The 26,964-nt window shown below is 43.7% G+C and overlaps 1 protein-coding gene across 5 annotated transcripts in view; it reads right to left on the bottom strand.

Moving 5' to 3' along the window:
• bnc2 (basonuclin zinc finger protein 2) overlaps nucleotides 1-26,964 on the bottom strand; it is a 170,271-nt gene that overhangs the window by 63,652 nt on the left and 79,655 nt on the right. For 4 of the 5 annotated variants that reach the window (XM_085276652.1, XM_085276654.1, XM_085276651.1 and 1 more), the window contains one exon: nucleotides 23,552-23,614. The exons of the other annotated variant lie outside the window; for it this stretch is intronic. In XM_085276652.1, the coding sequence (XP_085132778.1) occupies nucleotides 23,552-23,614 (63 nt within the window). The remainder of the gene's footprint in view (nucleotides 1-23,551; nucleotides 23,615-26,964) is intronic. 5 annotated transcript variants of the gene reach the window in all.

Raw genomic sequence — 26,964 nt, 5'->3', positions numbered from 1 at the left:
TGGTAGCGCGTTCTTGTTTGTTGCCTGCCGCTGCTGTGTCTTGCATCTGCTCCTCTCTCTCTCCTCTCTGTGCCGTGGGGGGCCGAGGGGAATAGTTGTCTTAGTGTGTGTACCAAGGTCAGTGCTCTCCACATGACAGTTCTCTGCCTCTTGACAAGGCGGGAAATCAATACTTTCGGACTTGTGGCGCTGCCCTCGGTGTAACAACAACACTGCCCAGCACAGAGCGCAGCTCAGGCACCTGACACATCCCCAGCTGCCCTACCCCCCCCTCAGGCCCCCACCAGGGAGCCCTTTCCACACCTCCTCTGACCCCTTCAGATTTCACCAAGACTCTGTGTATCTCTTTACTCCACCTTTCCCTTGTATACTTTATTTCTTCGTGGCCTCCAGCTTAATGTATCTCAGACTTTCTGGTTTTTATGGCATGCAAAACGTTTATTTTATATCTGTGAATATAAAACCGTGTCTGAAAAGACTGATCTATACTAAGATCAGGCAGAGGACCACAGACGAGTCTGTAAATGAGAGACATGAGAGACATGCTGATTACAGAGCAGCAGAGGATACATACACATACAAAGCGGAGCCATGGGCGACATTTTTTAATGTGGCACTAAAGCCCAACGTGCCTCCTTATGCTTTTTCACTGTCAGATAGACGCTCAGAGGTTTAGAGAAAGCACTGGCAGTGCGCCCCTTACCGATTGTTAAGCTTGCCTCTTGGCCTGCCCCTAATGATGAGGGAGAGTGTGAGCAAGGCCAATTACGGCTCCCGTCGTTCGGCATTCATATGGAGTAAAAGTCAGTCTCTCCTTCCCCATAGAGCGGAGTCACAATCAAGTGAGACCCCCCCAACACCGATTGTCTCTGCAGAGGCGCACGCTGGCTCGCACTAGGGGGAACTTTGTGCGCGTAACTGGACATCCATCAACAGGACCGTCTCCCCTTATCCCCAGGCTTACTCCCTGGGTTCAGCTGGAGTAAGGAAAATGCATCAAATAAAACAGCCACTTTAATGAATTAGATATTGAGCTGTTCATTAAAAAAATCAAATTCCCTGAAGTCAGCAGGGGATACACAGTAACACAGTCTAACCTGGGGATGAATGCGACCGGTTTAGAGGAGTCATAAAACACGGGGATCTGATGACTTTACTGAATGTTCGCCAGAAACGTCTAATGTTCTGGAATTAGGGGACTTGTGAGACATGGTCTCCTTTTTTACCTGTCTTTATTAAGTGCTGCTTTTACACTGAGCTTCTACGGGCAAAACTTTAAACAAATTAAGCTTTTTCTATCAAAAACAGAACAGCCTGTGATTGGAATCTCTGTAGATGAAGACAAAAGATCTAGATGACTCCTCAGCTTTACATGAAGAAAAAAAAAACTGGCAAGAGTGAGACTACACATCTGTGCAAGCAGATACCTGTTTTTATTGGCTGAGAGTCCAGGTAGTGCTTAAACCCACTGCAGCAGTCTCTCCCAACACTGCTGACTCCTTGTGTTTCTACATGGACTTAAAAGACATGAAACACACTCCTGCTCCCAGACCAGAGTGCATTGCTTTCTGATCAAGAAAAATGAAAGCTTGGTCCCATTCAAATATGGAGCAGTCAGTCTACTGAATGGTACTGTGGAAGCAAAGGGTTTATTTTTTCTAAAGTGGTTTGATCTCTGGCAAACCACCATCAGCCTTGCCCTCATTTGATGGAGAGATTTAAAGGATGCTGCTCTCCTCCTCCTCCTCTGCTTCTCTCTAGATGAATGTGAGCTAAACAGCCACATCTCCCTACTGGTTTTTTTTCCACAGTGACAGCCTTTCTCATGAATTAAAAGAGGAACCCATTGATTTTCCCATTGCTTAAATTTGCAACTTAATCCCCAGATATGTCTAGAATGTAGTGCTCTGTCAATAAATGGCCACTGACGAAAGGCAAGCACGGATGCTCGCTAGAGACTAGAGGAAAAAAAAGGATGACAAGACAAAGGAGAGGAAGAGAGGGTGGTGGTAGGAGTAAGAGTGGTGCTTTTGGGGCTTTGGGTTCAGACTCTACACGATGCCACTAGAAAATGTTCATTGACTGTTAACTCCGATGAAACTCTACACAAATGATGCATCATCTAACCGAACATCCAGGAGAAAAAGAGAGCAATCCTGCCATGTTACAGCCACTTTAGTCCGCTACTTTGCCAAAAAGGCAAACGCAGCACATCATTATGTTTACAAGGCTAATAAACCAATCACCATTGCACATCTGTACAGTGTAACCAGCAGTCCAGGATGGCTTTGCAGTGATCAAATAACATTATATAACAAAAAACAGAAAAGCCAACATACTGGAAAGAAGTTGTCTGGAGCTCAGATGGAAAAAACACACTTGTCCCCTCTGAGTGAGGGGTTTGAGGAAGTAACGGGATATCACAACCTCACCCCTGGAGCAAACAAGGGAGAGAGCCCCTGCCCTAATTCACTTGAACACCATAATGTTCTCATCTGACTACTAATGTAGTCTATAAATCTGTGGTACTCTGCTCTACATCAGTGTAATGCTTGGTATTAATAGCCTGATTTGTACAACGAGTGCAGAGTAGCCTGCAGACCAAGTGTTGCTTTTTATCTCCACATGTACCAGATGAAAACTTTAGTTATTACTAAAAAAAAAAGAGAGAGAGAGAGAAAGGGAAACATGGAATTCCATGAAAGCATAGTAGAAGTACTGGACACTATATAAAATATAACACAGTGACCCTTACAGATTTTGCCCTCCTACACTCTGTGTCTGGTTGTAAACCCTATCCCATAAGCCTCTGGGGTGGTATGGCTCCATGCCAATAGCTGTGCTGTTGTTGGCAGTGGATTTCCTTTGTGGGCTCAGTTCTTGTCTAGGCCATAACATAACATGATACACACATAGACCAACAAGCATGCACCAGTGTGCACACCATCCCCACACACGTGATTGGCATATGCCGCATGCTACGCACGCACATCGATGCACGCAATCATAAAAAAAAACCACAACAACATTATTCTCAGCGCTCATCTGGAGAAGACCTGAAGAATCAGGAAACAAGGAGGTGGGGGAGGAGGAAAAAAAAGCACAATGTATCCTTGACGAGGTTCATCTGTTTCCATTTTGGTGCAGATACTCAGGTTTTTATTGCAGCAGTGTAGTATTTCATGGCAGATTTAGCCAGTGGTTTGGTTCTCCGCTCGCTGCAGCTCTAATGGTGGCACATCTCTTGTAAATTGTGGCACACCAATAATCAACAACAGTTTGTTGCCGGATTCCACCAGCTCTCGAGCTCTCACTCTCTGTGGTGACAAAGAGCATGGAGTTCGCTGCAATAGTGCACACACTGTGGAGAATGTGGAGTTAATGTACAGGTAGCGCCTGGGCTAGATAATTGTCCTGTTTGTTGTTCTGACTACAACAGGCCTGCTGCTGGAACATTTACTTTTCTTCTCACTTAGTGGTGAGCCTATAATGCTTTTCAGTCCTGTAGACCTCATGTCAACATGCTAGGAAGCTTCACAAGGTTTAAATGTGTGTTTTGAATGTAAATTTTGTTCAGTTATTGTTAAAGTCTGTGCATACAAGTCAGAAAGCAAGTAAATCAACATATCTGCTCATTTAACTCACTCGTCATCTACTTCTGGTTTTACAGTTATTGTATCAATAACTGCTATTCATTGTTGCCAGATGTTGCCACAAACTAAATGCTTTCTCCAAGCTGAATTTGAAATCTCTTTTGCGTGATATTGGAGCATATTACCGAGATTTTTCATACCTTAGTCTGTCCCGTGCAGTTGGAATTCATTTTAGTGCACAGAAACATTGGAAACCACCCTCACACTGGATTTTGTTTGGTTCATCACAAACAGAGCAGTGTAAAAATAAAACACTGGTCATTTTCCTAATACACTTTCTACAACCTGCCAGCCTCCACACATGCACACATCTATTTTCTGTGTGTGTGTGTGTGTGTGTGTGTGTGTGTGTGTGTGTAATGCAGATAGGCAATGACTCTCTGTCTCAAGACAGAAGTGTAGCGTTGAGTGTCTCTTAACTGGCTCGTTTAGTCCTGATGGCTTAAATGATTTCATCACTATTAATGACAGCGACCGTGGCTCCCTGCGTCGCGTTGCCAGATGCTCAGGGACCGCTGAGGTTCCCCCTCACTTCTTCTTACACCCAGCCGCCTCTCCTCATCCCTCCTTCTGTGCAGTCTAATGATTGTCCTCTACATGCCCCCTACCTCTCTATTCTTCCTATTTTTCTCAGCCACTGTGCCCTCCTATGGGTACTAAAACGCGTGTAGCGATACGGTTTTGGTACTCGTATTGCATCAGTGCAGGGTCAGTTTGCTGCAAGGCTGTACCGCTGTTAAACAAGTCATCGAACAAGCGTGTGATTGTCATGAATACTTTTACCAATGTAGGGAAATTCAGTCAAAATAAAATAGTCAAGAATACACCTACTGTCTCTGTTTCGCCAACAAATCAGCTATCAGCCCAGTTCCCAAGTTACTGCAGAGGTCAGAGGTCAGATAAAGAAGGTCAGTTTGCACCAGACCAGGCCGGCCTCAGAGACCTTAACTCCAAATGGAATCAAAAGCCTTTTGACAGATGTGAGCTATTGCCACACAGAGCCCCTGCCTTCATTAGCTTTCTCGTGTAATTGTCGGGCTAATTTTGAGACAGATGTAGGGCTTTGACTTGACTCATTTCTGTGATTTTCATTCATTTGGATAATGAAAGAATTAAGTACCATTTTGGTCTCTCTTTTTTACTCTTTTCTTTGTCTCTCCCATCTCGTCGAGCTCTTTGTTCCAGCTGTGTAATGACATTTTAGCTCAAACTGTGTGAGTGTGTGTGTGTGTGTGTGTGTGTGTGTGTGTGTGCGTGCGCACAGGAAACTACTGCTGTTCAGTAAATGCAGAAGGGCCTTTGTCTTTCCTGGTATTGTAACCGATAAGCTTGGTAAGGGTTACAGACACACAACTCGCACGGGCCTAAATAAATGAGCCCTCCTAAGAAGAAAAAAGCTCTGCGCCACAATCCGAGAGTGAGTCCTGTACAGTTTGTGAACTGGAGCATGTTACAGTAAATTAGAAATCACTCCTTCAACATGTGTTTTCACTCTGTAAAGTGGAGGTACAGTTTCCAGTCATATTTGGTCTTTGGATTTAATTCAGTAACTGATTGCTAATTTTAAGATCTGCCAAATGTCATGGGCTGCTTTTTGTTTCACACAGACTTCACTCCGTAGGTAAAAATCTAATTTCCTCTCAAATAAAGAAAAACAGCAATAACATTAATAAAAAATTTAAGAATAGCCATTGTTACACACTGTCAGTTTGTGTGTTCAAATGGGAAAAAATGCACACTTAACATGCAATGGATCTTGCAAGGCGGACAGAGCGTCCTCGTCTGAATGCTGTCCTGTGTGTTTGCGTGTGTGCACGCGTGCAGTTATAATTTCCCAGAGCCTAAATCTTCATTGATTCTGTTGCTTCTGTCTTCCCAAGAAACAGGGAGAGGATTATGCCTTTAAAACGAGCTTTCTTGTTGCAGATATTAGGTCATTAATTTCACAGGCTTACATATGAAAATATTGACTCTTCCCAGACACCCCCACTATATCGTCTGTTATCGCCGAGGCCTTGCATTAATGCATGTTTTTCAAGTATTCAACATTGATACGCCATTGATTTATTGCTTTAAGGGTTTCAGAAATAACCAAATGCATTGAATTAGAATTTAATTGCTAAACCTCCTAATTGATTACTGTGCATGGAAACTTCTGAGCACTTTGTGGGACTTTTAGCAGAATTTTACATTGTAGGATGCAAACTTCTACGACAAGATGAGAAATCTTGCTTTCCAAAAGCTTTAGTGTATTTCTGTAGTGTTTTCAAGGTGGCTCCCAGCTGTTCTGCTTTACTGTACTTGCCATATGAGTTCCATGGAAATCTGATGATCTGTCCCAATGAAATGCAAAAGGAACTGGATGACACAATTGTTCTTCTAAGACAAGTTGACTTGTCATTCCCATAAATGATTCAGTGCATAGACAGGGTAATCCCCCTACACAAGTACAATAAAATTATGCAGGTCCCACAGAGAATATTAAGATCCAAAAAGTGTCAGAAGAAGGGAATAGGGAACGGGTGGGAGATGGGTGCAGCTTCTTGTCCCCACATAGCGGACGAGGGATGGGCAGGCTTCAGGGAAACAATAGAGAGGGAAAGAAGGCGAGAGAGAGAGAGAGAGAAAGAGAGAGAGAGTGCAAAGGTTGTCACAGAGTAGTCACAGCACAGGACGAGGGGAAGGGGAGACGGGAGTATATGTTCCAGCCTTTCACATCTGTTATTCGTTTGTACCGAGCTGGGAAGAAAATAGCAGGAAGCGTTCTGGTTGTGGCAGAAGATGAAAAGACAAGAAGATTGAATAAAAAAACATGTGTCGCACATGCACTGTGGCTGATTGGATGTGTCCCATGAATTATCCCCGCGAGATGCTGCCAGCTTGAAAAAAAAAATGCAGCATCTGTTTACGTAAGCACAAACGAGCAAGAAAAAGAAGATTTTCTCCATTCATAAAACAATTTTCCATGCATATCCTCCCTCTGTCTATGTGGCACTGGGTCCAAGTCAGATCTGTGCCTGTGGCCATGACACATTGGTGTCTAACCAGCCCTCCAAGTTTTGTTTTCTCCAATGTTACACTTACCGCCGCTACAGCTCCAGTTACACTGCCTACATCAGCTCACATCTGGGCTCCTGTGCTTTAACATGCTGTACTCAGAACACCAAAGCTTGTATCATTTGTCAGACTAAGTGGCAGTGTTTTGCTTTGTTCATTAAAGACACACCAGGTGTGTACAACAGATGCAAAAATAGAAACAGATGCAACAGCCATCGAAAACACGACATGACAATGGCAAGTGGCAGCCATTAAAAGCTCGTCACTCGCCCACTCGGTGGGACCTCCCATCGCTAACGAGCTGCAATGTGGCGGGACGCAGACAGGTAGGAGTAATGCTGCTACAATTATGCAAAGCACGCGTGCGTGCATTTGAATGCACACGCGTGTGTTTTGGTGTGCACGCACGCATACGAGCACGCACGTGCGTGTGCGACATGCCACTTAGGGCCCATCCCACAGCTCATTAACAGTAATAAGTGACTGCCGCCACTTCTTTTTTGTCAGTGGGGATGCAAGCCAATCAATAGGGTCATTTCACATCATAACGGCTTACCAGAGCACATTATGGCACTTGTTCATGTCTGGGAATGGCTGCCATTAGTGGCATAGCCAGATTAGATAAGGGCTAGGTGGGTGAGGGGTTGGAGGGAGGGGTGGTGGTGGGGGCAGATGGAGAGAGAATTAAAGAGGAGGGAAGAGTGAGGTGGATCAATATATGGATAGTTATGGAGATAACATCACAATAGGGAGTCTGGGAAAGATAGCATTTTACAGAGTGCAGATTTTTTTTTCTTCCTTGTGGGAGTGAGATAAAAGTGTGTGCGCGTGATGAAGTGGAAGTGTGTGTTTGCTCAGAGCTCAATGTGTTTGACCACTTGTCTATGAATGAGTCCAATGAGTGTGCGTGTGTACAAATTTGAGCAAGTGTTATGTGAGAGTCTGATTTAGAGTGATCTACTCACAAGTCCTCACCGTGTGCGTGTGTGTGTGTCTGGCAGCTTGGAGGTGTGTTTGTGCGTGCTTTACCTTGGCGTATGTGTGTGCAATCCTGTTTAATTACAGATCAGGCTTTGAGGCAGAGGCAAACAGTGCTATAATTACAGGAAACACCTCCTTTAATATTTTATCGAAATCTGCCTTGTGTGTGTGTGTGTGTGTGTGTGTGTGTGTGTGTGTGTGTGTGTGTGTGTGTGTGTGTGTGTGTGAGTGAGAGAGAGAGAGAGAGATTGAGAGAGACACTGAGAGAAATGTTAGTTGCACATATTTATTCAGCGCGTGAGCAAAAGAGAAGAATAAAATTGGAGAAGAACCACGCACATAGACACTTTGTTCGGAATGAGTTCTGGTTCGTGCCTCATGATCTTGCGCCTCTCCTTTCATCCCTCCTTTTACTCTTCACAGTCTCTCATTTCACATTTGTGTTTCCAAGTGGTTACGCTAAATGCCCCCTTTTTCCCCACTTTTGAACTGCCTGCCTCTCAAATATTTATACTCCTTTTTACAGGGCCAAGAGACAGAGGGGTGAAAAAAGAGGGAAGAGACTTAGATCTATCTATTAAAGATGAGCAACATCTCAAATGCATAAAGAGGGATGATGAACACACTTGCTCAGGGATGGCAAGGTGTAAGCTGAGACTTAATGCTTAATGACATTCAGTTTACGTTTGATTTTTCTCACAGTGACGAGGAAACAGGGACAACAAAGCAAGTTAAAAGTGACACTAATAATCATTTTTTTCTGAAGCTATTTTGCTTCATAACCAAAATAACAGGCTTCAGACTAACAATAAAAAAATGATCATTGTATTCATTTGTTGATGATTTATATTTATATTTCCTAATTTGTTTAATTTTTTTAAGAGGCCAGGCAGAGGCTAAGCTGAACACATGTTCTTTCTTTCTTAGCCTGCAGTAACACAAATGTACACACACACAGACACCCACAATGGCAATATGCTAACTCTCAAACACTAAGCTAGTGCCCCCAACTGGGTCTGACACACTGGAGGACTGGGAGCAGGCTTTGCTGGTAGCATGCTTTACTGTTCTTTGATATGCACCAGTCATTAAAAAAAGATGGCGAGCAATCATTACAGGCATCGGAATTAATCTAATTAGCCGAGCGCGCTAGGCCTCTCTGGTATGGAGTTGGGCGGGTGGATGGTGGTGGTGGAGGGGAGGGGGGCATTCTGCAAACAGAGCCACCCAGCCGCAAACACAGCGTAAGCAGAGAGGGCTAGGACGCTACAGGGGCCGTGGCGGTGGGGGCATAATCCGCCTTGACTTATTAATACGCGCAAACAAGATTTAGCTCCTCAAAGCAAACAAATGAAGCATGTGCTAAAAGGAGGGGGGAGGGGAGGGGGGCAGCAACAGAGAGCCACATGGAAAGAGAGAGAAAGAAATCAAGGAGAGCAAGAGGAGATAAATTATTTAAGCTTGTGCGGACTGTATGGAAGCTGCCGCTGCTGCTGGTGGTGCTTACATTTTTTTTTTTTAAACTGGACTTGGGGCTAGAAAAATGTTTGCTCTTCAGTTCAGGGCTCTACCTTCACAAACACTGAGTGTTTCCAGTGAAGTCACATCTTACTGTAAAAGTGAAGCCACCTTTTTTTTTTTTTTTGAAGCTACAGCAAGTCACAGCATGGGTCACGGGTAATGCGCTGACTTGTAATTTTCTCACAAACACCACCGACATACAAACATATATTGCTCGCTCACTTAAATAGATCACTATAAAGGTCACTGTGGGCAGACACGAGTCCTTTATTGACTCCATAGTCGATGGAGTGCTTAGGCCACAACCTTTCTTGACCCCTGTCATGGGTAATGACTGCTGCAAGGAGGTATGGGTAATATGCACTAAAGAGTGGGAAGCAGCCTTTTTTTCATACCTATAGGCTAATAACTGCCAAAGCATGGGTTCAGCTAAGCTAGGGTAGGTCGAAACACTGTGATTAAACATACCGTAAACATAACAATTTGTGAAACTCTTGGGATCTCCTGCCCTACTCTGTTTACTTTAGAAAGTTTTTTATTCATTTAATTTTTTGGGGTTTTTTTTGAGAACGTTCACACCAAAAATAGCACAACATGTAAAAAGGTGAGCTGTGTTCGTGCGGTTGTGTTAAAGGGACAGTTTACACAAAAACCAAGTTTGGGTATTTTTCTTCTGCCCTGGAGCGCTTTTTGGTTTGAATTGACCAGCTCTGGAGAACATCAGCTGCAGAGATGGCTGCCTTTCTCTCGATTATAAAGGAAATAAATGACCCTCGCTTTGAGGTGACCAGAGCACCAAAAAGAAAAAAAGACATCTGAAAAAGTCAGAAGCAGTGTGTCTTCCCAGAAATCATGACCCACTTATTGAAAAATACACACAGGAGGATGAGTTTTATCTAGGTACCATTTTTTTTTCTTTCTGCTGAAGCTCGTAAGATGGGTGGACTTAAAAGGGGAAAACTTTAAAATTCATAAGACAAAAATACCATCAGCATTGACATAGAAAAGCTTGCATATATTGAACAGCACACTGGCTGAAGTTACACTGGAATAAAAGTTAAAAGAGTCTGAGATAAAGCAATGCCAATCCAGTGGTCTCCTAGAAATTTATAAAACTTTTTGACATATTTTCTGTCCAAATACGGCCTTACTAGAAAACTATTTTGGGCTCTGAGATGCTGATCTCCATAAATACAAACAGGATTTTTTTTTATTAATGATAATTAATTCCCTGTATGAATTCCTCTTACTTCTGTGCTGTTGTTTGCAAGTGAAATCAGTTGAAAATTAGCCACTGCCGTTCGTCCTCGGGACAGCCAGAGGTGGCAAAGGTACTTTCAGGCTCAGGTTTGACACAGTGGCTAAGTCTTCTCTCTATGGGTTTTCTGGCCATTCTTTCATCCCATCTTCTCTAATGCTAACAGACGGTCATTACCATCTCTTTCATAGTAGAGGTCCCAGCTGTGTTCAGGGGTCTAATACCCGTCAGCCTCTGTCCCAGTCTCCCCCTCCTTCCCTCCTCCATCAATCCCTAACATAGCACAGCCTCAGCACAGTCTGGAGGTGCATCTGAATAAAACCCACAGGAGAGAGAGACAGAGAGAGCGAGAGAGAGAGAGAGAGCTAATACCAAATCTCAAATGACCCAACCAAACAAAAGTCTATCAGAAGCCAGCTCAGCAAACACAACTGCCATACTGATGAGCGGAGAGTAGCACAAACAGGGAAGGTGGCAAGGACAGAAGGCTGGAAGCTTCGTTTATGCAGCTCTCCAGAGGAAACGTGTGACTCATTAGCAGCAGTGGATTGAAGGCAGCGCTCATCTTATCCAAATATCTCAATCCATTTTTTTAATCCTTGTCTTTAAGCGTTGATCAGAGCTGTAAATGGTTATTATTTGATAATGTATTTGATATTCTTGTACCTGCTAACAAAGTGTGAATAGCAAAGATTTCATTTCCTCCTACCTGTAAAAATGTCACATATGCATTAAAACTACAGATTGTACACAAGATACAGGAGATGTGTTTGGGAGTTTTTAAATTAGCTTGTAGTCATGTGTGGTGCATTTTTCTAAATGGAAACTTTTTTTGTTGTTGTTGCCATTATTTGTCTACACACACACAGAGTCACACAAATGGAAAGAGAATTAACAGAACTGTCGGTGAACTGTAGCGGTAGGTGCCACGCAGAAAGACACAAGCCAGAGAAAAACCGAGAGACAATTTCGCCAGTGCCTCACTCGCACGAAGGACATAATAGCGCTGAAAGCAAAACGACTCAATGAAACAGGAAAAGTGTATTTCTTGGAATCCACTTACACTCAAATTACAGTGACATTCTTGGCAGAGCTTTCTGCGCAGGGGTAACAAAATGTACTGCAGCAAAAAGAACATTAGGGACACTTATCAGAGCTACGACACACACACAAAAAAAACTATTAACATGCAAAAAGGCCAAAATCAAATAAACCAAAGAAAAGACAAAATAAGGGGCCTATTTTCTTGGCAACATTGCGCTCCAGCTTCTTGTGCTTTTCTTCTTTCTTTTTTTTCCCTCTCCCCCTCCTGCCCTTCGTCACTAGGTTAAGTTACAGACATGAGGTGAAGGAATGAGGGAGGCAATGTGGTAACACACTGTACCATGAGGAGCGAGATGCTGGCTCTCCCAGACATGGTGTGCACCAAGCGAGAACCCTTCTGTGGCCCCACATAGGCAAACACACACAAAGAAACACACACGATACTTGGGTAGTATATGTAGTGCACATATACAGAACAATCCACGAGCATACAAGCAAATGATATGATTGCATTCTCCTGAGGATAGATACGTGCACGCGTGCGCTCTCTGGTTAACTTCCTTCCTTCCTTCCTCCCTCCCTTGTCGGCTCCACATGTGTCCTGTCATATCTCCTTCAGACCATAATTGTCCCAACTTATGGTGTTTCTTCCTTCAAGCCACAGTTTAGGGGAAGTGAAATCCTTCTAAGTGACTGTCACAATGCATCAGCCTCACTCCCCCCCACCCCCATCTCTCTTCTTCAGTCCCCTGGCTGCCTTCTTGCATCCCCGCTCACTATCCTTCACTTTAAGTGTTTTTTTCTTACTGAGATGCTACACTGGCATTTTCACTTTGTCGCTCTCTGTCACTCTGTCTGCTTTTTTCTTTTCTTTTTGTGCAGTCACCCTCCCGTCACACGTCAGGTCTTACCCCTGTGTCTTTCCCTGAAATCCCCCCCCCCGTTTGACTTGAACGGAGAGCTTTAGTCACAACATCACGCTGCCATTACGCCCTCCCTGTGACTCACCTCTTTGCATAATCCTTGTTCCCCTGGATTGCATGAACCGAGGTACTTCCCATTTCCTTTGAAGGGACAAGTGACTCCTTGACATGCTATTGCACACAAAAACATGTGGCACAGAGACGAGCCAAGGGCGACAAAGGTCGTGACCCAGTGCAGCGAGGCATGTATCACTTCTGCTCTGCCTCTAACTGTGTTGCTCACTCCCCTGTCACCCAGCAGAGAAGACACACAAACACACTGTATTCACATAATCAACGGCTGGCCTTTCCTATCAACCAGACATACTTCTCATTCCATGTTGTTTTTGTTTTTTTGCAGACCACTGTATTAGTATCATTCTTATTTGTGTTATGGTATATCGATAAATCTGGCATTTGTTGCTTCAGTTCACCAATTAACAGTTTGGTCTGTAAAATCAGAAAAACAAAAAACTGTTTAAAACCCAGAGACGTTCAGTTTGATGTCATATAAGACTGCCAAAACACAACATATGAAAGGAGGAGCCAACAAGTTGTCAGTGTAGCCATTTAAACTTCCAAAACCAACAATTGGCTAAATTACTCAAACTTTTTATAAGGATTAAAGGATTAGATTAACATGTCAACATGCAAACTAGCTAGTGAGGTTTGTGCTTGCTTTTTGTGCCACAGTGAGGTGCACGTGTGTTTGCACCAGTGTGTACTGTATGTGTGCTTAGGTGCTTTCTACTCTTAGGTGTTTTTCTGGCACATTATTGAGTATTTTATTGATACTATGAGCAGACCAGTCGCCCATCAACCTTTCATCGGCCAGTCATGCGCAGTGAGGGAACGGACTTGTGGCTGGGGATCTGGCATAGATGGATACTTGGCAGGGGAGGAGGGGTAGATGGGTGGTCACTCACTCATCACTTGGATACAGTCCGACTCTTAGTGTGCGTGTGTGTTTGTGTGTGAAATCACAAGAAGGTCAGTCACTGGTCACCAGATGTTAACTGTTGGGCTGAATTACAGAAAACTAGAAAGTGGGGGGACAGTCTCCGGTTACTCCGCTCACTCACTTTCTCTCTCATGCACTTGCACTCAATACAACAAACCATGAGAGTGATGGGTGATAATGGAGCAGACACTAACAAATCTGCACCTCTTGGCTAGGGACTCGGCCTCAGAAAGCAGACAGCCTGTCCCACTCGTAAGCCCAAGTATAACACAGCACTCCACATTCAGCAGACAGAGAGACCAGTGACCCTTACTGTACACCGCTCGGTTTCCAGAAGCACTCATTTGTTGTCGAATGACATTCACACCGGTGGAATTCGCTGCGGTTACCCTGTGGATGTATAAGCCATTGCCTCGCTCCACAGGAGCGGGGTGAGTTTTAAATACAGCGAGCTGCTCAGAACCTTGTCACTGTGTGTGGCCTTACAATGTGCAGGCTACTGCTGCTCTGGATATTAACTCTTCTGTATGTCTGGCTATTAAATACCAATCCCCAACCACACACATACCACTTCCCCCTTTAAGTCTCAAACTCAGGGACACAACAGTTTTGGCTAGCGAGCATAGTGTGGGCCACGAGAAGGAGAGAAAAACCAACTGTTCTCTTTAGGTGAGACCTTCCAGCTGGAGAGAGGACTCGAGGAAAAAGCCAGGACAACCGAGGGAGCAAAGTTTGGAGCACTTGTGTCTGTGCAGTAAAAGAGTGTGTGAATGTCTTTCACACGGGGAGAGGAGTCAAGAATGTGGAAACAGAGCAGAAAAGGAGGGAAAATCAGCGTTTGAGTAAGGCGAGAGAAGTAACAAGGATGGTGTAAAAGAGGGGGGGAAAAGGGTAAAATTGTCAAATCAAAAAAAGGAAAGAAAATAGAAGAAAGACCAGCAACTGGACTGATCCTGCTAATTCAGCACTTTAACAAATCAATGCCACTTGAGGAGAACAATCCGCACCCTGAGCTCAGCTAGACGCATCAGTGAAACTGGAGGCGTGTTTGTGTGTGTCTGTGCGCCTGGAGGGTTGATGATGGTGGTGTGAGGTCGTCCACAATAGTCCACATTAAGGTCCAGTAATGTGTTAATTTATAACTCTATCACCCCAGACGCCTGCATTATCCATCTGTGTCACACGCTAGGCCTACTGTATCTATCATCCGGAGGGGGAAATGACCAGTCCAGAGAGATTAAGTCACCGGTCGCACAATTTCTTCTTTTCCCCCCGCTTCTTTCTTTTCCCTTTAGCCTTATCTATTGCATTCCTCTGCACCCCCTTCATCTGGTACTTAGTTCCCCAGGTCAGGGTGATCAATTAGGGCTTGACAGACTTCTCAACCCCCGTCTCACTGGAGCTCCAGAAGCCCTGCCGATGTCCATGTCTACCCAAAGACAGAGCACTTACACTTGGCTTTAACACCCTACCCCTCCCCTGGCCCTGGAGGCTTGTACGGTGGCTGTTTGAATATCAGTGATCAGAGCCCGAATTACATTTCACCATAACCTCTGTGAACTCAGAACTTGTTATCACTTACGGGAGATTGAAAAAACAGATTGTAATAATAAATTTGCGTGTGGCTGCGCGTGAGCAGAGAGCATAAAAATTGGCCCCATTTGAAAAGACCCTTGACGCATATAAGTCATTGACACATAACCCAGTCCGTCATAACACTACTAGAGCTGTAATTTTACAGGTTTCCACCACCGGGTCTGGGCAATAATGTTGATATTTCCATAAAATATTATGTAGTGGGAAAGTATACTTTTTCCCCTATGATGGAATGCATTACATTTGTCACAACATGCAAACAACATACTGTATTTCTTCAGTAAACATAGCAAAGTGTGTATGTATAGGTGTGTGTGTATGTTTGTCAGTTTGCATTTGTGCCGGTGGTTCACATTCTCTATGTCAGTAGCAGCAGGCACTAATAACACACAGGGGTAAATGATCAATACTCGCCCTCTCTATTCAATTTCACAAGATCACTGCTATCACCGGACACACACAAACTCCGGCGCACATGTAAATGCACCGAGACGAATGTAAAACAAAGAGCCTTTCACTAACAAATGTAGCCAGAGGGCTGGCTAAAACAGGAGAATTGGCTTTGTTGTGAATGCAAGCAGAGCATTAATATTTATTTTCTTAGAAATGCTCCCCTCTGTCTTGGGAGGACGGTAGTGAACATGAGAGGCAAAAAGAGGCTTTTGGTGAAGGGGGAGTGATAGGAAAGACAAGCTGGCAATTACACCTTTAAAGAGTGCAACAGTCATCACTAGAGAAGAAAGGGAATCTGGCCATTAAGACTAAGTGGATGTCTATTAGATCATGGAGGTATGGAGGTGGGCATTTACCATCAGTCCAACTCAGAGACAACCTTGTCTACCCCTGGATCACGCCAAAGGCAGCGAGTCTAGAGCAAAGCCAACACGTTGGCATCATTTAAAGTTTTTCATAAAGTTAAAATGCGTTCCGTTTTCTTAAATAATCAGCTGGCTAAACTTTCGGAAATTCGCCCGCTCTCTTTTTAAAACTATTTATTCCAAGAATGTTTTCCAGAGACATCACCTCTGCGCATTGAAGGCAATTAAAAAACTATCAAAGTCACCACCCAGTCCTATGAGATCAAACCAACCCTCTGCCCTCTTTCTACTTCTCTCTCTGTCCCCTTCACCCCCCCGCCCCCTCGTTCCCTAGTGTAAACCCCCCCCATTCTTATCACTGCGGTACAGTTAATCCTCCTCCTCTCCTCCTCCTTCCATCGCAGAGTCCCTCAGGGGGTACGCGGGAGGCTAAAAGGCGGGAGCACATTTGCCACTTGCCTGCGACACATAATACGGAGCAGGCAATCAACTTTGGCTTGACATGTATTTGCTCATCTCTGGGACACACACACACACACAACACCTAGTCCCACCCTCCACCCCCCCACAACAAGGACTGCTGGGAAATTGAGGGGTGAGGGTGGGGGGATGGTTTGAGGGAGGGTTGGGGGGGTAAGACTAAATTAACACTTGACATTCAATACGGTCAGGTCCTTAATTGGCCAGGGCCTTCCTGAGAAGGCAATTTTCTATTCCCTAAACTGCCCCCGCACTGCGCCATGTGCCAGTGTCATCTGTGTATGTATGCCTGCGAGTGTGTGTGTGTGTCTGTGTGTGTGTGTGAGAGAGAGGAACAGCGAAATTGTATCTGTGTGTAAGTATGTGCCAGAGAGGAAAACTAAGTGTATGCATATATCTGTGTGTGGCTGTGTGTTTGAGCCCGGGCCCCTGTCCTGAGAGAGGCCCTCTCCGGTCCCTTCCCTCTCTCTAATGAGGCTGGATGAATTAGCGCTACGTGACATGATTTGAACAGCGGTGGCTGCCCCCCAACACCCCCCTCCTCCCTTCCTCGCCCTCCCTCCTCTCCTCATCTTTGTCCTTCTCTCCTTCTCATCCCCTTGCTCTTTTTTTTCCTTAAAGCAGTGACAGGCATCTGGTGGCCAAAAGAATGCCAGGAGCAACCCCGCGGCTCTCGCCTTTATGCATGCTGCCACCGCTTTATACCACTCACCCACACACACACACCACACGCACAGATGCGCGCACAAACACATACAGAGAAACCTATGTAATCTACACAGAATGAAACACTTTCGCCTTCCTCACCAGTCCTTTTCCACTCACTCGCACACACGCAGTCTCCCTTGCACTTCCCTGCGGATTCAGTTACAGTTGATGTTATTACAGCTTTCAACCTGAGAGGTATTAGGCTTCCTTTAACAGATCTGACAGCATTTACAACACAGGCAAGTCGACGCCTCTAATCGCCTCTGTGACTTCAGCCTATTACCAATTGATCTCAAAGAGAGCCTCCTCCTCACCTTCTGACTGATGCACAAGCTGTCGGCTCCTTTTCTTTTCCTTTGTCATAAAGCACTATCTTCGCCGCCGCATCCTGTAAACTCCACTGCTCTTTAAATAGTGTCATTTCTAATGACATTTTGTATTATTTACGCTCATTGATCAGGCAGAAAGGATCACCTTTGCCCTAATGGGATTTTAGCAATGGACAAGATGGTGAATTTATGATGAAAAACAGCGGTAAATCTAGGTGATAAATCCTTTTCGGCCACCCTTTACAAATCTAAACTGATCAACAAGCTGTGAGGTAATGGCCTGAATAAAAGAAACAAAAGCTGCAGATTTTTTTTTCCTTTGGATTTGGCGGAAACATATCAAATAGATTAAATGCCATAAAATATTAAATGCTAGTCAGAGTCACACACATCATGCAGCAGACAAAGCTCTAACAAAGCACTTATCGCTAAGAGTGTTTCCCGACAAAGGAAGAGGCAGCTCAGGCCATTTACAGAGAAAACATCAGCACCAAGAAAGCAAGCGTATATATATATATATATATATATATATATGTGTGTGTGTGTGTGTGTTTGTGGGGCCGCTTGTGTGCCTGCCAGTGCACAAGTAAACAACGGAGATACATCTTCCACTTTTAACACACACAAAAACTGCGTTTTCCTTACAAGAATTCTCACTCCATCCAGCTGTTTGCTTTAGTCGCACAACAAATATCCAGAAAGTGTGACGCCAGAGGTCATTCATGGTGGCTCGCCACCACTGGGTTGACCAATTGATGTCAATCACGGTAGGCAAATTAGATCATTTGTGACTTAACTGACATTACAGACACTGCTGCTCAATATGTGATCACGTTCAGTCATTTTCTGTTGTGAGTGTGTGTGGCGGGGGTGTGGGGTTGTTGGGGGAAGGGGGGGATGTCACACTTAAATGAACAGGTATGCTCAGTGACAACACACAATGCTTCTTCTATCTAGCCCACACACACACACACACACACACACACACACACACACACATACATACACGCACGCACGCACACAGCAGTATTTCACTGCACGGGCGCATACACACACACAACACGTACTCACAAAAACAAAAAGCCACCCAGAGTCTCAGCTTGCCAGAAAAAAACACAAGCTGTGGGATGCCAATGCAGCTGCATTTAACAGTGGCCATTAAACGTTATTAATCCAACAGCGCAAACATCTTTACAAAGTCAGCAGAGAGCACAAACAAACGCTTACACATGTTGCTTTAACACTTTGCTCACAAGGAAAAAGAAGGCGAGAGGGAAAAAAGTAGCTAACGGGTTTAGACTCGAGTTTAGAGGCTTTTTATTCAGTGGGTTAAAATGACAGCATTGTTAAGAAGCAATTTACACAATCTGCACAAAGAAAATCACTGTACTTTATATCTGTGTGTATGTGCGTGCATGTGTAATACGTGCGCACTATGTACATTGGCTACAAGCCTACCACAGCCTGTACCACTAGCCTCCCTTCTCCAGAACCTCCCTAAAAAATCCTCCCTGGGCTTCGAGCAATCAAACCTCCATGGTAAGTTGGAGACAGAACAGAACGGAGCGGGGAGATAGATGGAGAATAAAACATTGGAGCACAAGAGAGGAGGAAAAAAAGGAAGAAAGAAATGAAATGAAACAGAAAATAGTGAAAGGGGGGGGGGGGAGCCTCCTCCACCTCCACCGTTCACAGACACGGTTCCATGTATTCATTAAAAGATGAAACATATTTATTCTTGCCTGAGTGCAGCTCTCTTCACCTCACATGTGAATTGTGGACATGAAATCTGTGTTACCTTTTGGAAAAACCATTTTCTTTGAACAACAACTTTGGTAATTTGCCAACACACAGCACTGTACAGTAGGCCTGCACGCACACACACACACCCATACACACAGTATATGTCAGATTAGCAGAAGAAAGAGACAGAGTCAAGTGCGAAACCTGAACAAAATTACCATCATTATCCATAACCATAAATAAGCCTGATGATGATGGTTTTAACAATAATAATAGCAATTCACTCTGAGTGCTTTTTCAAATAACAGTGACAGCATTAGCTACATCGCCAACAGAAAAATGAAAGGCTCGGTGCCTTGAGAGCTCTTCTTCTTTGCCACTGCTGATGGGGCAAATTGGCAGGCAGAGCGAATAGACAGGGGTCCTTAAAGACGGATGTAAAAATAGTAGGCTTTCGATTTGCCCGCTGCGTTGGCGCAACTCCAAGGAAAACAAAATAACAGGAGTTGAGGAATAACAGGAAAAGGGAGAAGCCATGGTGAAAGTATGCCCAAGTTCCTGTCACTTAGCACAGGTCACACCTAATGTCACCTTCCTCTGGATACAGAACAATGTCTCTACCATATGGCCACGTCTTAAAATACCACAGGCAAAATAAATAGATTTCTGATGGTCCACCCCGCTGGTGGCTCGGGTCACCTGTGGCAGCGCCGTCCCTTTCCCAGCTCTCGACGCCACAGCAACCCCTGGTAATACCACTCGCACAAACACACACTTACAAGAACTACACTTCAAGCCTTTTATAGCTGCCTGGATCCCGGTGACAGCTGCTGCATTCCTGCCGTGTCAGTGTGTGTGTGTGTGCTGCTGCCCTGGCCCTGTATTCATGTCCCCCTCATTAGCCAGTGGTGGGGTGGTGACATCCTGAGCGACTAGCCCTTCAAACACACACATTTCCTCTTCACACCGGCGACTTCACCGTACTGCAGGAAACTGCCCAAAGACAAATAACTCACAGCCGTGTTTTGAAAGACACGTGGAAAATGAAAGAAGGAAAAACACAGTAAAAAGACGGGTGTTCCACTGCTTACGCGGACATCAGCAGATAAAAAAAAAAAACAGCATAAAGCGTTTCAATGCAATCTACATGACAACAGTTGTATTTAAAAATACATAACACTGTAAACCATTTTCCCAGTGCCGTAAGAAACTAATCACACACACACACCCCACACACATGTGCTGCTGAGTATAGCTCACATTTTGAATAACCACGCTGATTTATTCCAAATGAATAAAACCTACGTAAATCTTTCTGGCCTGAAATACTTCATGAATTTCCTCAGTGCTACGCGGTGTTGACATCTTCTACTCAGATTACTGGTATTTTATTGATTGACTTTGTCAAAAAAAAGCGACTCGCAATAAATAAAGAACAACAGAAGGAAATGGAATACTGTATTTCTTTGATTTTACATGCCCACACAAGAGTAAGAGAGGTCCCTGGGAAAGACTCAGCTCCAGTAGATTTTACCACTCATCCCACTGATAAAGCCAGAGCATATGGCTGTGCATTTCTATCGCTCCTCACCCATAAAATGCACCCTATGCTTCCATATGATACAGACCCCCCCATTCACCATGGTGGTGAGGCACCTGTCTCCTCAGGACAAACAGGAAACAGCTGACATGGAGCCTGTGAGTGATGCTCACATGATGCTTATTGATCGTTGTTTGCCCCAGGTCTTGCACACAGAGTCAGGGTCAGTGCTTACCCATAACGCTGGGCCTGCAGGGCATTATTGCACAGCTATAGAGGTTCCTGCCTGACCTGAGATACACGAGATCAGGGTGCCGTATTTTATTTTTGAAAGGACAGCATATAAATGAATTGAAAATTAAAATCTATCATACGGATTTTAAGATGGTGAGTGAAAGAAAGGAGAATATATGTGCACGCGTGAAGAGTCAGTCAACTGTCCAAGAAATAGAGTGGAAAATGGTGGAATTAAAAGCGTGGCTATTGATGTTACCCACTAGACAAGCAGTATGTAAAACAGAAATTTAAAAAGCTGGCATAGTTATCGTATGTATACATGTACCTTCAGACATACTGGGCGATGCACTTTCTGAGAGAAAAAGATTTTGAAACGCCAGTTGGAACTAGTTTAAAGTAAAAATGTTGTGGACGTCATATCTCCCTGGTTGGCACTTGGGTAAATATAGTGGGGACCGCAGCATGAATGGGACCTTGTGCATCCTCCCACCTCATCAAACCAGATGGGCTCTTACTAGAGCACGCATACAGCAAATATACTAGTAGCCGTGCCCACCTTCCTGCTCGGTCTTACTCTCGTATTGCTCTCCTGCAGAAATAACGCCGCCTTTACAAAACGCATCATCATACACACAAAGACTGCGTTGGATGCCAGCTCGCTCAAAAATCACAGCGTCCATTCTCAGCTCTGCCTATGTTATCTGGATGTTCTTAACTGGTGCGCAGCAGTAATACGTGAATTAGGCAGTATAAGAGGACAAGTTTAGATCGAGGGATAAGCGCTTTATCAGGGTCATCTATTCTGTTGAAGCTTTGAAGCTTTTCCAGTCAGGTTACCAGACCAAAACACTGATTAAAAAGGCATAACCAAGAAAACACTGTGCTTCTTCTGTCCTTGTGTCTTATGATGAGTCGTAATCCTGCACGGTATATAAAGTGAACACGCTCAAAATGTTCCCCAGTTACACAGATTTAGTCTCAGGAGCCTTTTGTGCAAAGACAGTAGCTGCATAAAAACCATCTGATTTCGTCTTTGAGCATTCGATCTGCTGCTGGTGAAGAGTTTCAAGTGAGAAAGACAGTGGCGAAGAAGACACAGAGCAGAAAGTGTGAAGGTAGGGGAAGAGGAAGAGGGCTGAAAAAGCGAGGGCAGAAGAAGAAGCTGTGAGAGACAAAGACGTAAAAGTAGAAGAAGAAAAAGAAAAAGTAGTAATGGGGGAAGTGGTGCGTGTCTTTTCTGCAAATCTCCTCTTTCACCTCTGCTCTCCTCCAGCTCTCCAGCCAGGGCCAGCCAAGAGACACTTCACCTCGCACCCGCACACACATGGAGCCCGATCCAATACACAGAGACGCACACACACACACACACAGGGAGGATACACACACACTCTCACATCCTTAGTAACACGCTTACACTCACACAACTGGCATATGAGTGCTTAGCCACCCACTCAGAAAAATAAATGGCAAACCCACAGACACCAACTCTTTAGCGCACACATAAACGTCACGCACACACACACACACACACACACACACACACAGACACACACTTGACACCAGATACATGTATGTATAGACATCCATATGCTCCGTGTGCAACGACCCATCAAAGACAGACATGGAAATAATAACAGCGAGTGTAACCACACACATGCGCACACGTTCACCGATTGTGGGTAATTCTACACATATGCATCAAATCACTGCCTCCAAGTCCAACACAACAGTAAGAAGCAATGCATATGCACCACATATGCAACATACAACACGACTTTACCCCACCAAAACAACGGTTGCCTCCAGCCTCCCTACACACACACACGCACACACACTGCTATAAATCTATCATTGTGTTAATAGGCAGATTAGCGTCTACTCTGAACTGCGCTGAAGAGGATAATATCTACCTAATTTCTTCAGTCAGACAAAACAAAGCAGAGCATGTTTTTCCACAAATATGTCCATCATCATGCTCTGAGCGCTAACAGAATTCACTTCCAACCGTTTGGCATAAACAGACAGCGCTGGGCTGGCTGCACAACGCTTTAACGAAATATATGGAACAAGGGAAAATCAACCAACAGGACTGTGATGTTGATCCAAGCGAAATAAATAAATAAATAAACATGACAAAAAGAGGAAAAGGAAGAGAAATGGAAAGAAAAATTGTAATATTAGAGGAAATAAAGTCAGGCTTTCAAATCTTTGAGAGGATGTTTGGAGACAAGAAGCCAGCAGATTTGTAAGAATTAAAAAAGACATATAAATATATATATATTAGTTATAAATTTAATTTACTGACATTAAATTAAAGTAATTTCCATATCCTAAAATTGTAAATGCTACAGTGAAAGAATAAAATGCTGCAAATCTGAGTGAGTGTTTGTTTAAAATATTATTTTAAATCCTAAGAAAAAAAATTGCCACAAAAAGCTATATAAGATATAAAATTTCTGTTATTATTTCTATTGTTTTAACGCTGATTATTATTGGTATTTGAATTAATTTTTTGGCGTTTTTGTGTTATCTAGTTTTAAATGATATGTCTGTGTTATCCACCCCTGCTGTGTCCATAGGTGGATAAAAAGAGTCTCGGTGTGAGATGAAGCAGGCAGCACTGAGAGCAGACAGAAGTCAGGCAAGCTGTAATGCCACTGTACCTCTTCCAGATCTCGGCCCATAGTCGACCTGTCGCACTTCAAAGGAAGCCGCGTTACAGCACCCTTGCAAAAAGAAAAGGAAGAGGCTATTTTAGAGATGGTTTTAAACTGGAGATATACACTGATTTTTTCCCCCCACCCCTTTTGAGGTCTGCACCGAGCCTGGGTGGCTCCATCAGATCCTCAGGTGGAGATGAAGGCACATTTTTACAAGCTTCTCTAATCCTTGACTTGTTCCCACGTTCCTCCGACTTGAAGCGGAGAAGACAATAAAAAAGGGGGGAAAAGGAGAGAGAGAAACGCGGCCTCCGGCTGCTGTATTGTGGAGGAAACATCCCTGATGAGCCAATTAGACTCGTAGTATCACTTAACTCTGGAGTTTTTAACTTGCAGAGGGTCGATATTCATAGCCACTCATGTACAGCAGCGGGTCAATTAAGGCTCCAAATATTATCACTCCGTAATGCCTGGAATTAATTACACTCGCGACTAATGTTTGTATTTTTTCCGCCATAAAAGCAATTAGGAGAGTTCCCTTCTCGCAGTGTTTTGTAAAATGTGCACTGATTTTTTTTAACACGAGGAAGCTGAGAAAATAGGTCGTATTTATTGAATCCATTTCATTGATTTCATTTAAATTGCATGCTGTTTATGCCCTTTCCTGTTGACACTTGCGTGGATTATAGAGGATGTAAATCTCCTGCTGTGTGGCTTAGAAAAAAAAGAGTTTGCTCAAAGATTAAAAACCTACTAAGGCCTTTTATGAAAGGTGTAAATTTGTTCGACTGCACAAATGCCTCAATATCCAACGCTGTTAATTTCGTTTGCTTTAGAAAAATCACGCAACGATTTAAAAATAAATAAATAAATAAATAAAGAAGAAGAAGAGAAAAGAAAAAGGAAAAAAATACCATTGTATCAATATGCAATCTCACACTCCACATTTAATAAAACATAAGGAAAAATATTTAATTCACCTGTATTTTTCATTTGTTTCTTCAATCCAAACAGCATCGCCTGTGGCCAAATATTTTTAAAAGAAAATGCCTCGTGTCTTGAAAAACATCCAAGTGAATATGAAATAAATACATTCATTAATTGCCAATAAAAATCTATGAAAAACGATTAAAATTCGGCAGCAATACAGGCATTATTTATTAAATTCAAAGTGGTTTTTAAATATTTTCTTTAGGTTTAAGCAATTTTCTCCACGCCATATAAGACACGTGCTGCTTTTTTATGATGAAAAAAATGAAACTAGTGATTCGGAATTTGGATGCAACAGAAAAAAATAAATGTCTGTGCTTCACTTTCTTTGCACTCTTCAGTCACGGATGCTTGTCCACGAGCTAATCAAACACCTGCTGCAAACCGCAGGTTATTTACGTAATTAACAGGATGGCTTTAAAATAGGAAAATCACTGCCTTCCTATCACAAGAGACATTTCCTACGTTTCGACAGTGCTTCTTTGTGTGTGTTTGATTTACAAGGAATTCCAAAAGGTATTGCCAAATGGGTTTTGTTGTTGTTGTTGTTATGTTTTGTTTTTGTTATTTTGGAGATGTCCCTGCATCTCATCACAGCCGCTTCTCCAAAACGCACTGCGCACAAATCTTTTTTTTATGTCTCTATCGATCAGATGGAGATGTGATGTAACTAAACTTTTATAAAATCCTGCATCTATCTGTCACCTGGTTGATCTTTACGGGAGATGGGGGGTATTTTTTTTTTTTAACACAAGCCCATAACGCATTTCTCTCCAACACCCCAGGGTGCGCCAGGCTCGGCAAACACAAAGTCATTATCGGTTAGATTCCAATAAGGCGAGTCTGTCAAGGAACAGGCTTCCTTCGGAGAATTTATGTCATGCCTACTAAACATGAGAAGATGTCTTCTAAGTAGTGCGAGGAAGGATAAATAACAGCGAGTCCCACAGCTGATTATATTGAAACAACGGTGCGCATTTGTAAAAAGGATTGGGGACGCAAACGTGGGGGTCCCAGCAGATGCTGAGCGGAAGGGCCCATCCACCTGCTCGTACCGGGAGAGGAGAAGAGAAGCGGTTCGCTGACCCCTGCAACCCATCCACTAATTCGTGTATCAATAGTTTGCATGATCGTTACTTTAGGAAGATTTTGAGGGGGTGGGGAAGATAAAACGTGATAAGCACGAAAGGTGTGAGGATGTAAAGGGAAACACTATTGATTTACGTATCTAATAAATTTGAGGGCTTTAAAGATCAACCTGACTAAAACAAAAAAAAAGGTGGAGGTTGTTTTTCTCCTAAAACTATTTCGTGGAAAGCTGCTTTAACAAAATGTGTCTTTACTAAAAGTTACACCGGGATTCTTGTTCTTTTTAAAAAAAAAAAAAATCCCAAAACATCGTTTTCATCTTCACGATTCGACCTCTGGGGGTTAAACAAAACAAAAACAAAACGGACTCCAAGTGCCGTCAAGGTGACAGAATATGTTTCTCATCACTTACAGCACGGAGCCGCGGCGAAGCTGTTGCGCAAGAGCCGCTATGGCCCGAGTGCGTAACAGCGTGTGCATGGTACGGAGAGTCTGCAGGTCCCGCTATGATTAACTGCAACCTAACAACCATCCTCTATCTTTACTGTCTTCCCCTCACGCGGACGTGTGCGCGAACGGACGCACACAAGCACACACGCGCGCGCGCACACACGCGCGCACATACACTTGCTCGGAGCTGGACATTCCTATCCCCCCTCTCCGTACCTGATATTTATCCAACGAAACCACTTCATCCCTGTCATGTTTCTAACTTTAGAGACGACATTAAAAACCTAAAAAATAAAAAAAAAGGCTACAGAACGAAGAGGAACACCAGTGACAGCAGCAGAGGAATGTCGGGAGGAAATCTTCGACTGTCCTCAGCCGCTGCGGGCTCTCTGTTATCATCACTACTTTTCCTGGCCAGCCAGGATTCATTCACGGCTCCTTTGCTGTTCCGTAGCCGCGCGAGGGGCTTCCTGCTTCGGCCACACGAAGTCAATTAGCCGGTCCCAGAGGGGTGCCCCTTCCCGAGTCTTTATCGGCGCTGGGGTTACCAAAACACGCCTATAGCTTGCTTTTTAAAACTCCTCTCCGCTCTCACACCAATTACTGAGACAGAAGGCATGTGTGTAACAAGAGGCAAGGAATCATGTCGCAAGCTGTGCAAATTTTATATTAACATGTTTTTGCAAATACATAAAATGTGCTATTTTTTGCCCTTTTTTAAAAAATAAAAGAAAATGACAAATGCATTGAATAAATTTTGAAAAAGTGACAGATGACAGAGAGAGAGGGAAAATGCATGAATTGAAATACTTTACAGCAGGTTTGTGTAAAAGAGCAACACAAAAAGCATGAAATCAATGTTCCAAAAAGAAAAGGGAAAGTTACAA

This window comes from Mchenga conophoros, linkage group LG6 (assembly GCF_057382185.1).
Source record: "Mchenga conophoros isolate Kocher_MC1m ecotype Shallow Benthic linkage group LG6, M_conophoros_male_GT1.1, whole genome shotgun sequence".
NCBI classification, from domain to species: Eukaryota; Metazoa; Chordata; class Actinopteri; order Cichliformes; family Cichlidae; genus Mchenga; species Mchenga conophoros.
This window is presented reverse-complemented; position numbering and strand designations above follow the sequence as displayed.